At 35.6% G+C, this 12,933-nt stretch overlaps 1 protein-coding gene across 1 annotated transcript in view; it reads left to right on the plus strand.

Annotated features, from left to right (window-relative positions):
* The window catches only part of LOC106884339 (calcitonin gene-related peptide type 1 receptor), a 107,267-nt gene that overhangs the window by 75,649 nt on the left and 18,685 nt on the right, over positions 1-12,933 (plus strand). The window contains exons 8-11 of the mRNA XM_052969887.2: positions 3,138-3,198; positions 4,593-4,662; positions 5,124-5,203; positions 12,584-12,722. Coding sequence (XP_052825847.2) covers positions 3,138-3,198; positions 4,593-4,662; positions 5,124-5,203; positions 12,584-12,722 — 350 coding nt within the window. The remainder of the gene's footprint in view (positions 1-3,137; positions 3,199-4,592; positions 4,663-5,123; positions 5,204-12,583; positions 12,723-12,933) is intronic.

Here is a 12,933-nt window from a genome sequence, read left to right on the forward strand (position 1 = left end):
ACTTCAATCGGGTATGTCGATCCCACATCAGCCTTATCAGCCACTAACGAGCGTGCAGTCGACGGGGATAACAGCTTTCATAATCTTCGTCAGCGAAGCGATACCAGGATATGTACACATACACACACTACTTTCAGTTTCCGTCTCTCAAATTTACTGACAAAGCTTTGGTCACGCCGAGGCTATAGTAGAAGACACCTTCCCAAGGTGTATGGAACTGAAACCGGAACTATGTGGTTGGGAAGCAAACTGTTTGCCACACAGCTATACCTGAGCCTTATAGAGAAAGAATAAGGAAATGTTGATGTAGGTTTTAAAAGCACATTTTAATGTAATTTTAAAAACTACATGATTCTCATAGTCTTTCGGTAACGCATGCGCAATAATATACATACCTGGCCGGAGCAAAGTGTTCATGACCAGACTACATTTTATTCGTATACGCGAACATGTGCTCGAATTGCTACTTGGCAAACATTGCATGTTCGAATGTCTACAACGTCTATTATAATCTATGTTTCATTTTCTATTTAGTTTCGTTTTTTATTTCTTATTCTTCATATTTTCATAATTTAATATTAAATGCACGTTCTGTTAATAACCGCTTTGCAATATTTCATCTTATAGCTGTCTGCTTTAAAATTTCTCAGTGAGTTGGAAAAACATGAGGCGCCTTTGTTTCCTCATAACTTTGAGAAAAATGGATATTTCTTGATGAAATTTTCAGAGTGTGTAGATTACGGTTATATGGGAATTTAAGATGGAAGAAATTGGTGGGCTAGCACATATACATACTGACACACATCACATATATCTACAAAATGAATCTTGAAATTTCGAAGAAATCCCGTGATATGTGTCTGTATGTATGTATGCATACTCATTATTTTCTTTTTCACATCTAATTCCGATATAATCGTAATTTAAATGAACTGAAGAGTATTCGTAGAAAAAGCTTCCTTTACAACTACCCATTTTCCCGAAAGTTATCAGGAACCAAAGCCGATGCGCGTAAATTTTCTGGAACTCCTCTCCCGTAACCGTAAAGTTCTTTCATTCCGATATAATCGGAATCTTCACCATTTGAAGCGTATTTGTAGAAATTTCATTTTGAAATACCCATTTTTCTAGAAGTTATGAGGAAACAAAATCGATGTGGCACATTTGTGTATGGACGCCCATTGCTTTAGCTTAAATAATGCTAAGATTATATTGCTATCATTTATCTTCATATCGGATTGCTTCACTTCTCTCTCATTTTGTATGTAAAGATATTTCATTATATAACTCCATGTTTTATAAAAGCAAACAATACACTTCTTTCGTTCGGTATGCATCAAATGGGTGTCAATAATGTGCACGAGATGTGCTCAGTTTTTCTCTGCACATAAACGTAGATAGGATGACATACCTATCCAATGTGCCCCACTGTGTTTCTTTCGTCATAACTTCCAGAAAAAAATGGTTATTTTTTAATGAAATTTTCTACAAATACTTTCAGAGTGTGTAAATAATGATTATATCGGAATTTAATATTAAAAAAAAACGGTGAACATGCACACATGCATACTCACACACATTACAATTTATATCGAAATTTCAAGTTTCATTCTGTAGATAGATATGTGTGTCAGTATGATTGTGTGCGAGTCCACCAATTTGATTTTTCTTCATATTAAATTCCAACATAATTAGAGTCTTTACACTCTGAAAGGTATTTGTTGAAAATTTCTATAACAAATACACATTTTTCTCAAAATTATGAGGAAACAAAAGCTGACTCATGTGAATTCGCCGAAACACCAACAAACACCCCCACCCAACTCCCACTCACGGAAAACATTTCTTTCACAATAAATTCCAATATAATCAGAATGTACGTCCCCTGAAGCGTATTTGTTGAAAATTTCATTAAAAAATATCTCTTTCTCTGAAAATCATGAACAAACAACTTCGCAGGGTGAGCACACTTGTATAGATATACCGATAACATAGCAGTATTGATGATGATATTGTCATTAGAAAGAAATACAAACAGTATTAAACATGCATCCAAGTGTGAATATAAATATATTGAAATTTATTTGCAGCATTTAGGTAGTAATTTTTCATTGCTTTATAAATCCACTTTCTTTTAATATAATTGCATTTCATCTTATAGCTCTTTTTAACGTTTTCCATTATTGACGTTCGAGCTTCCTTCATGTTGCATGTCTTGCCTGCATTCTTCCCACATGCATGTCATATGCATACTTATGCATATACACTATAGTAATATATGATATATTAATGTCAAATCAATGTAAAATATGCTATCTTAAAGATAGCGTGTTTGCACTATTTCCATATATAAAATACATTACCAATTATGTACCATACGAATAATATATTTATTTCTGTTGGTGAATTATAAACCTGGAAGTGCATGAAATTAGAACAGAACAGGATTGAACTCCACAACATTTTACCATGTCAGTTCGCATTTTTTTTTTCATGTTTCTGTAACCACTGCACAATGATACATAATTTAAAGAAGAGACTCATCTTCCATATTAATATTACATCATTCCAAAAATCATAGTAACGTAAGAGAATGAGAAGTGTTTTTTTTTTCAGATAGTTAAAATTTGAATGATAATTTTGTGAGTTACGAGGTTGTCGTCCGGATGCTGCCAAAAGGATATATAACTTATATATTGTCCTGTGGTCCAGGCAAAGGCACAAACCTATTAACAGCTCAGTCAATCTAACGACTAGTTGTGCCCCATAAATATAATTTGCAGACAGGGTAAACGAGAACTACATAACGGACAACTTTTTTGGCTTGTCTGTAATTGCTAGGTAAAATATCTCATAGCCAGAAGTGGAATATTCTGGAAATCAATCAAAGCTGAGTAAGCTGGGATATATTCCCACATATCTCACTCAGTGCACAGCACTGTTCTAGATCAAATGTGCTACATTCATAATTATGATGAATAACTATTGAAATGAAATTCAAGCAACAGTCTTACTCCTATTCCCCGCGCGCGCGCGCGCGCGCACACACACACACACACACACAAAAACACACACACACAAACACACAATCAAATAGCATTTATTTTATTTATTTACTTATTTATTTTTCATAACAGGTTTTCCATTCACATTTCTTATTCCCTGGATTTTTGCACGTATATATTATGACAACACACTGTAAGTAACATTTCATATTTCATTCCTTGTATTATTGTACTAATCAAATAGTTTTCAGCAGCGACCATCCCGTCTTTTTTGAAATCAGGGAATACATTATCTAATATATCCTTTCGTTTAAGATGATAAAATATGACTTGAGGAAGGTTTTGCTGCTATTTTTACGAGGTCGAGTAGGGTGGTCTTACATGAGTGATCTCACATGGTTTTATTCTGTTAACAGACGATAAATGAAATAGTGTTATATAATTCTGTCAAAATTATTAGCAGTATAAGTGAAATGGCTTCAACTTAGGTGAATCTTAATTCCACACGTCATAACTTAACAAGCAAGTGAATAGGAATACTACGTTTCTTTTTGTTCATTGACTAACAAAAGGAGTATTGCCGGGGCAATGATGTTGTTACACACAGACACGCCAAAAAAAAAGGCTAATTGATATCTAGTGACTCACAAAGGTCTAAGGCTTTGGCCCACAAATGTGATGTCCCCTATGTCTTGTCTACAACTAAGATTGCTCTCTGCTTTTCATCACCCGCATTAACCGCTACTCCAACTCCTTTCTTCCCAGAATGTCAACTCACTGGGGCCCCTTTCCTTTCTTATTCAAGCCTGTTCTGCCAGTTTCGAATTGCAACACTTTAAACTGAACGTTAACAGCATCAGTCTCATCTGTCAGCGATGGACTGCTGATATTATAAGCACCACCCCTTCCTTCAGATCTAGCAAGTAACAAGAAATGTGAAGTAATAATTTATGCCCAAATTCATTGACTATATTGTTGATATGCATGTTTTCTCTGTTTCAATATAATAATAATAATAATAATAATAATAATAATAATAATAATAATAATAATAATAATAACAATAATAATAATAATGATGATGACGACGATGATGATTATGATGATGATGAGGAGGAGGAGGAGGAGGAGGAGGAGGAGGAGGAGGAACAGGAGGAGGAGGAGAAGAAGAAGAAGAAGAAGAAGAAGAAGAAGAAGAAGAAGAAGAAGAATATTCACATTGATTCTTGCTAAGTGAATAGAATGTGCTTCACTAAAGAGGAGTAATAAGCCACCATTTGGCTTTAAAGAGCAGATCAAGTTTAATCTACATTGGACACATCCAACAATTTCGATCAATTATTCTTGTTGCTGGAATTATCTCCCTTGCTTTTTTGCAATTTGATTCTAAACACCCGCAGAAGTTTTTGTCTACGAATTGCTTTGATAATATTAGTTGATCGAAATTTTTGGATTCTCTGTATTATTTATGAGGGGTCAAACAGTATTTTTCGTTTGTGAGCGATGAAATATACACCAGTAAAAGTAATTGATAAATTTAATCAATTCTCATTCACTACTTAACCCATAATTATCTTTTATTGATAGATGCTGGAGTGTGAATACTCACTGGAGTTATTTATGGATTATACGCGGTCCTATTACATTGACTATCATTGTGAGTAACCTTAAAGTTTCAGTTTTTCTAGACACAAAGTTTTGTATTTTTAACGTAACAAGGAAGAAACTGTACCCTTCCAAAACAAAGGTTGCAGTGAATAGATGACAACCAGGGAACACAATGCTTTTCTCACTCTATCATGATTTCTGCAATCAATTTCATAACCCAATTAATTGTTGGATCACCACTAAACACTTTTTGTGTTCTTGTTGTTGTGATAAAGTCGGCTCCTGTATCAATATTGAATTTACTTCTAGAAATAGGAATATGAAAGTAAACGTTAAAGTTTGATTTTAAAGTCTTGAAAATATGAACTATGTGTAACTGAAATTTTATGTAAGCATGCAATTGGTTAAACTGTACATTAATACAAACTACAACTAAATGTTTACTAAAACTATGATTAATTATCTATTCTACTAGCGTATTTACTGAATCTTTTCTCTTTTTTTTTTCAGATAAATTTTCTATTTTTCCTTGACAACATTCGGGTTTTACGAGAAAGGACTCGAGCCCGAGGCAACAGCCGCACTTTCAGGTAAATGTAAGTAGTTCGTTCCGTATCAAAACTGCGTCATAGTCATTATCACTGCCATCGTCTGTATCATTAGGATGTGGAACATCATTGCCATCATCATTGCCATCATCAGCATCATTATGATTTATAATCTTCACGTGTAATCATTGTTGGAAAACAGTTCAGGGATCATGTGTATAACTTTTGATTATCTTTTGCTTTTTACTTGTCTCAGTCACTGGAGAGCGGCTGGGGCACTGCTTCGAAAGGTTGAGTCGAACAAATCGATTCCAGTACATATTTTTTCTAAAGCCTGGTACTTAATCTATCTCACCCTTTTGCCGAATTCAGTGACCAGTGAAGCTATAGTAGTGCTATGGCAATTTCAGTCAATTAAAGCTGGCTGCGGATAAATAAACGACAGCTTCCAACCAGCAGTATTGCGCGCCATTTTCAATTTAGTCAGCGTAAGGACTCGGGATTTTCATCATCGCGAACGGCTCCTAGTTTCTCACTTCAACTTAGCGTCGTGGTCATCTTTTACAGTCCAGTTCTCTCAACACAATTGATACCATGAATAATTCTTTCTCATCCCAGCTAGCACAGACCAACTTACTATTGCAAGCTTATCACTGCTCACAACTTCTCATTCATGCCTACGTAAGTTATTTCGGCTTCCCGCATACATACCTACATACCCAACATAGACATACAGGCCTCAACTCTCACTACTTGTCTGCAGTTGGACACTTATCATTGTTATAACTTACCAGCACTCATTGGATTTGTTGTGGGAATACATATTCAGTACCAGCTGTTGATGTGGCTGCGTGTATATTATTACAAGAGTTCATATAGAGATGAAGAATAAATTCAAGAACTATATATTTGCTACACAAAAATATTTTTTATTTGCTGGTCGATGATGATACTTAATCAAAACGTAGAATCTAGTTAAATGAAGTAATCTATGCAAGAAAGTTCAGAGATAGGAAATATAGATATAACAGCTAAGTGGTGGCTTTCAGTTATGTGGCGTAGAGAAATAGACGGACATAGCAATGACGTGAATGGCTCTAAGTCTAATCAACTAAGAAGCGAAGTGCAGGGTTAGCAAACTGTTTTTATTAATGGAACGCTAAACATTCTAGAAACTTCCAAGAGAAACGCTAAGCTTCTTGAATAATTAAGAATCACGTCTCATGACACAGATGCTTCGAGAAACTTAGTAAAGGGAGGTTACTCTATAATCCTTCTTGCAAAGGAGACCATTCAACTATTTAGCTACATAGACCACTACAGATTAAATAAAGTTTAATATTTTGTTATAAATGAACTGCGTTCTGACAATATTTTCTCCACACCCTCACGTTAACCTGAGCCCGTAACAACTTGTCTCAGTCACTGGTCAGCGGCTGGGACACTGCTTCGAAGGGTTTTGTCGAACAAATCAACCTCAGTACATATTTTTTCTAAAACCCGGTATTTATTCTATCTCGCATTTTTGCCGAACCGTTATGTTATGGGAAAGTAAACAAATAAACATCAAACGGCGGTTGGCAAGCTCTTGTGGGGAACACTCAGACGAGTGCGCGCGCACGCACACACACGCACACACACACACACACACACACACACACACACACACATATACACAATCACACATGCACGCACACACACATACGCGCATACACATAGGATTACTCCAGAAGATGGGAATAATGAGCAGTAGCCAGCAAGTAGCACAGGTGCCTTTATGAATGCACTCTGAGCCATTTGCTCTAAACAAATTGAAAGTGGCTATGTAGTAAGATGCTTTGCAGCCAATTGTTTTCGATGAATACCACAGTGAACTTCAAATATATATGGGGTTGCTTCCTCTAAATATGCTGTAATACCTCCTCGATTACGGCCAATCATAACTGGTGCGCCATCTGTTGCACATTCAATAATATTTGTGAGAAGAATGTTTGCAGCATTAAGAAAATGTTCAAGAATCTTTAAAAATTGTAGAACTGTTTGTGTCAAGTACCATTTTTTTTCATAAAAATTTCCTGATTTGAATCTACATAACGGAATGTATATAACGGAAGTAGGCCATCAGTAAAGATTCATTGTCGCATTAAGTTGACTCATCAACTTGTAAAGAAAATGTTCGTTTTATAAAGCATCACATAGTTTACTTTCTACATCTTCAGTCATATCCTCTATGCTTGCTGCCACTGTACTATTACTGAGAGGAACTGACGCTGTTATAGCCCTTTTACTTGGGCAAATCATAGTACCCAAAACTTCATTTATAGCTAGTAAGAGAAGAGTTTCGCCAATAGTATTCGTTTTTCAATATTGCGCAATTAATTTTGAAAGCTTATAATACATAACCAGCCCCTTCTGTAGTTGCCTAGTTTGTTTTGTAAACAACACTTGGGCAAGTGTCTTCTACTGTAACCTCAGGCCGATTAAAGCCTTGTGAGTGTGTGTGTTCGCTTTTTTGTTTGGGACGTTAAAGACCGTGAGATGGCAGAATCGTTAGCACGCCGGGTAAAATGCACCACAATTAACGGAGCATATTATGCTTCTCTGCTGCAGAAATTATGGGAAGCCATTAAAGCAGACAGGCGTGGTATGCTGACGAAAGGAGTTTGCCTCCACCAAGACAATGGCCCAGTTCACAATGCGCATGTTGCCCAGATGAAAGCACTCTCCTGCGACTATGAAACCCTTCCTTACCCCCCCCCCCCTTACTCTCTCGATCTTGCACCATCTGACTTCTACTACTTTCCAACCATGAAGTCTTTTTCGAAGGGGAAGCACTTTTCGGATGATGAACTTATTTCCGAGGTAAAATCTTGGCTCCAGACGCAACCTAGCGACTTCTACAGACGAGGTCTTCACAGCTGTATAAAGCAAAGGGAGAAGTGGGTCACCATTGGTAGAGAAGGACTAATAATTATGCCAAGTTTCATTTATCCCAGTCCTTGGGAAGTGGGTCAGGGGAAATCTTTAATGAACACCCCTCGTATATATGCGTATGTGAGTGAGTACGTGTACTGAATGAGTTACGCAAAAAAATATTAATGAACTGAAATGTTACTTTTAATTAGAAAAAGAAAATAAAAACATATTTGCGACTCGGAGGGAAAGGAAAGGCAATTTCAATGAATTAAGAATTTTTGCAAAAATAATTTATTCTCGTCTTTAGGGGAAACATAAGTATTGTTAGAAGGGATATTGCTAAGAAATTTATTCTATTCTAATGCTTTTAGATTTGTGTTGCAATACAGCAACTATATTTAATAATAATCTTTATGTGTATACTGCATTTTTGTGTATGTGTATCAATGTACGTATGCATATATATATGCATGCATGTATTTATACATATGTATGTCCTCAAGTACAATGCGATCTCACATATAACTCAGTGGGCATTATACTCTAAGACACCAGCGTATGATCGCTATAAATTTAAAGCACATAAAACATTTGATTCTTTAAATACCTCCATCCACTTTTTTTTTTTATTAGCATCTCCTCTGAGTCCTATTCTATTCACTTTTAACAAGGATTTAAAGAATGCTTTCTGCAAAGTCTCCGGGTACTACTCGTGAAATTCTGAAAGCTTGTCTAACGTATTATTTCTCATCTTTTCACACTATCTGCTGGTGAAACTTTATACCAAGAGTTGTTACAATACAGAAGTCATCTCACTTTGTCTTCTCGACATTCAGTCAATTCTTTTGCCAGGCATGAATAGTGAGCTTGTTTTCCCATTAGAGATATTTATATTGTTTGATATTTTCTACAGTTGGGTTTTGTTCTTTGTTCATGAAAACATCAAAGTTCCTTGAAGCTGTAGAGCTATCGTTCTTTTCAGAGAATTCTATGACTACGATTAATTTTGGCCTGTGATCAATATGTTTCTTTTATCCAAACTTTTATTGTAAGGGTGTACTGAATATGATTTTCGCTAGTAATATACGTTAGAAATGTAACTTACGTGCTCTAAACTATAATCATTTAAATTAAATAGTAATGTGTAAAGCCACACATCATTAATGTGCTAATGGAATTAGAATTTACCATTGCATGCGTTTTCCGGTTGTCGCTGGCAAGGAAGTGCATGTATTTAGTCGTTACTTGTCACGAAGTAGATCCAGTGACATTTATATGCTTACTGTTGATGACATCGGGTAGCCGTAGACAGTGAAAGCTCTTTAATTGGCATACTGTCTAGTGTATACTCAGGCTTTATATATATATATATATATATATATATATATATATATATATATATATATATATATATATATATATATATATATAAACCCGTATATTGACGCACACATATGTATGTATGCATGTGTATATGTACGCATGTATGTATGTATGTATGTATGTATGTATGTATGTATATATGTATGTATGTATATATGTATGTATGTATTATGTATGTACGTATGTTTTATATATGTATTCCCATGCATAGAGTTACATATCTAGACATGCTCATGTTTATTTAAAAGATAGACTTCTAGAAAGTTTTACAGATTTTTACAGTTCCAGTGATGGATTGGATCTGAAGTCTTCGAATTAGCTTTCTCCTTTCTGGTTTTGAGAAGCCTAATATCTCAAGATTGGTATTTAGGCAGTGTGTTACATATCCCAGGGCCCCAATAATTACAGGTATAAACCTGAACTTGTAACTTCAGATTTCTCAATAGTTCAGCATAGGTGTTCTCTTTTTTCACTGATCCTCAGCTTTATGCTAACATCTGCTCGGAAGCTAATTTCCACAACTGTGCACATTTTCTCGTCTTTATCCCTAACCATATACCAGGTCTGTCGTCCTTACATTTTATTGAGGTCTTCACTGGGACATTCCACCAGTATTCCTTTTCATTATGAGTGGCTATGGCTTCTACCATATTGTGGGTTTTTATTTCTTTGTCCTCGGGGTTATCCTTCCGATGGATTTCATTATAGAGTGCCCAAGCTAGAACGTCATGTCTCATCGGTAGATAACACTGTGATGACATTTTTGGACAACTTTTTATGAAGTTGGTGACATCTTTGGTGTGAACTCCACAAAGTCTGTATCGCTTGTCACATTTTACGGCTTTTCTTGCATCTCTATCTCTTTTGTGCATCAGGTACTTGGTTGATATTTCTTGTTCCTGGATTGGAAACGCATAGCCTGCAAAGTGGGAGGTAGTAATCCGGCTATTGGTCCATGATAAACTGCTTTGATGATCAATGTTACTAACATCACAGATGATAGTAACATATCCATGCATAGTCATCTGCTCATATAGGCTCATCCTTTCATCTGATGATATGTTGCGGTAGAGTCGTGCGACTTCTTTGGGCATGTATTCTAGGTTATCAGAGAAAGAGTATTGCTCAAGTAGCTGCCTTCCAAGTCTTATGCTATGAGCCTCATATATGCAAACTTGGTCAAGAGATGCACTTCGACGCTTCGTGGTTAAAAGATGCTGCCGGAGGGATATGATGCAACATTCAAAGGTATTTTGATCTGATGTTAAGCCTCTGCCGCCTTGTTTACATTTTAGGTAGAGGCGGTCTACGTCACTGTTTATGTGGAAATTATGTGTGCTTGTTAGTATTTTTCGAGTTTTCACATCAATAGCTCGGATTTCATCAAGCGTCCAATCAAGCAGCCCAAATGTTGGTATGAGTACTGGCACTGCAAACATATTGTGGGCCACTGTTTTATTGTATGCAGAGAATTCTGAGGTCTTAATTTTCTTTATTTGGCTGTAATATTCTTTAGTGACACGTGTTTTGTTACACGTGCCAGTGTAAGCTATATTTTCATTCACTCCTAGATACCTGTAACATTCCCCGTCAGATACAGGGAAAACAGTCAAATCATTGTTGGAGATATTACTAGTCTGGTTTATAGCTTTCCCCCTTTTCACAACAATATAACAGCATTTATCCTGACCAAACTCCAACGCTACATCCTTTGAGAATGTTGTAACTAGGTCAAGTCTCTTTTTCATCTCATGCATATTCTTTGCATAAAGTTTTAAGTCATCTAGAAAGAAACTGTGTAATTTTTGTATTTCTGTTTCCTTGTGAACCAGTGAGATATCCTTCAGACTTCCTTAACATGAATGACAAGGGGTTTACAGAAAGTAGAAACATCACAGAGAGGCTGTCTCTTTGAAATGTGCCTTTGCGATATTGTATTCTATCGATGATAATCCATGTATGTACGTATGTATGTATGTATGTATGTATGTATGCATGTATGTATGTATGTATGCAGGTATGTATGTATGTATGTATGTATGCATGTATGTATGTATGTATATTTGTATGCTCATTCATGTTTTAGCCCAGTTTCAATAAAGTAATATAATTGTGCATTCTCCGTTTTCTTTTCCAGATATTTTCTATGGATTCGGAAGTGTCAAATTTAAATTCAAACCATGGCCTTAAGTTAAATAGCATATTTTTCGTTATTTTCCTTCAATCGTAAGTATTGATTTACAGCATAAAATATAAGGATGGGTACAGTTGATTAAATCGTTTCTCCTACTTTGCTGGTATATATTTTATTGACGCCAGAAGGAAGAACGTCTAAGAAATTGAAGGAGAATTGCAGAAAGACTGGGTGCCTTTTGTTACTTGTTCTCTTTATTCTGCTGAATCTGTACGTATTGTTAACAGTGCTTGAAGAAATGTGTTCTTTGATTTGATATCGTCTCTCAACTACAAATCACTTTGAACATATATGTACAATTTCCTACTTTCCAGGATATTCCTCAGTTCGTATAAACATTTGACACATTTCCTGTGTCCTTATATTTACAAGGGGGAGACTTAGCTGGGTGGAGGTGCTTGTCTCCCCCTTGTAAACATAAGGACACAGGAAATGTGTCAAGGCCGACAGGAAGCGGTGCAGCTTCCTAGGTCTAACAAACAGTAGTATTATTCTCTTCAGGGGACTGTCACATTAAGTTGACAGCATACAACTACTTCATCGTATCACTACTGCATAAATCTCTCTGAGAGATTTAGAAATGTATCATTTCTAAATAAACTGCTTGTTCTCCAATTCCGTTAACTCTTGTTCAAAGTTCAGTTCCCATGAGAAACGGGATTAATATGTGTCCTTCGAAAGTGATTTTGCTTTATCTTTATAAACTGTAATGCAGGTGAAATTATCCTGTTGACCGAATAGATAAGATATTTGGCTCACCATTCCTTAGTCATGATATACAAAATAAATAGAAATCCTTTCCCTTAAAAGTGCCAAGGACAAATATCTAGAAAAATATATTTTTCGATCTTTCACATAAGAGAAACTAGTATTAGGTACATGCCTCATCAAATTAATCAAATTATTGACAATCCTAAATATCTTTTCAGAAAATTAGCTAAGTTCACAGTCATGCTGGTACCGTTGTTCGGAGTTCCTAATCTGTTATTTATGATGCTACCACCAGAGCTGAACGTAGCTGTTGACGTGCCATTTCTTTATGTATCAATGTTATACAGTTCGTTCCAGGTTAGTAAAAAATCACTCTAATATCTATGTTGCAAGATATTAAACTTTAATGCTTTATACCGTCAGTTCATAATATTTAAAAACGGTTCACCAATTACAATTCAATATGTATGAAATTTTTCTAAAGCTGCATGCATGATAAAAACGGTAAATAACAGAACAAAATTTCTTGTGATGTTTAATTCTATTTCTTTCTATTGTTGGTTGAAAC

This window comes from Octopus bimaculoides, chromosome 8 (assembly GCF_046866305.1).
Source record: "Octopus bimaculoides isolate indiv1 chromosome 8, ASM4686630v1, whole genome shotgun sequence".
Classification (NCBI taxonomy): domain Eukaryota; kingdom Metazoa; phylum Mollusca; class Cephalopoda; order Octopoda; family Octopodidae; genus Octopus; species Octopus bimaculoides.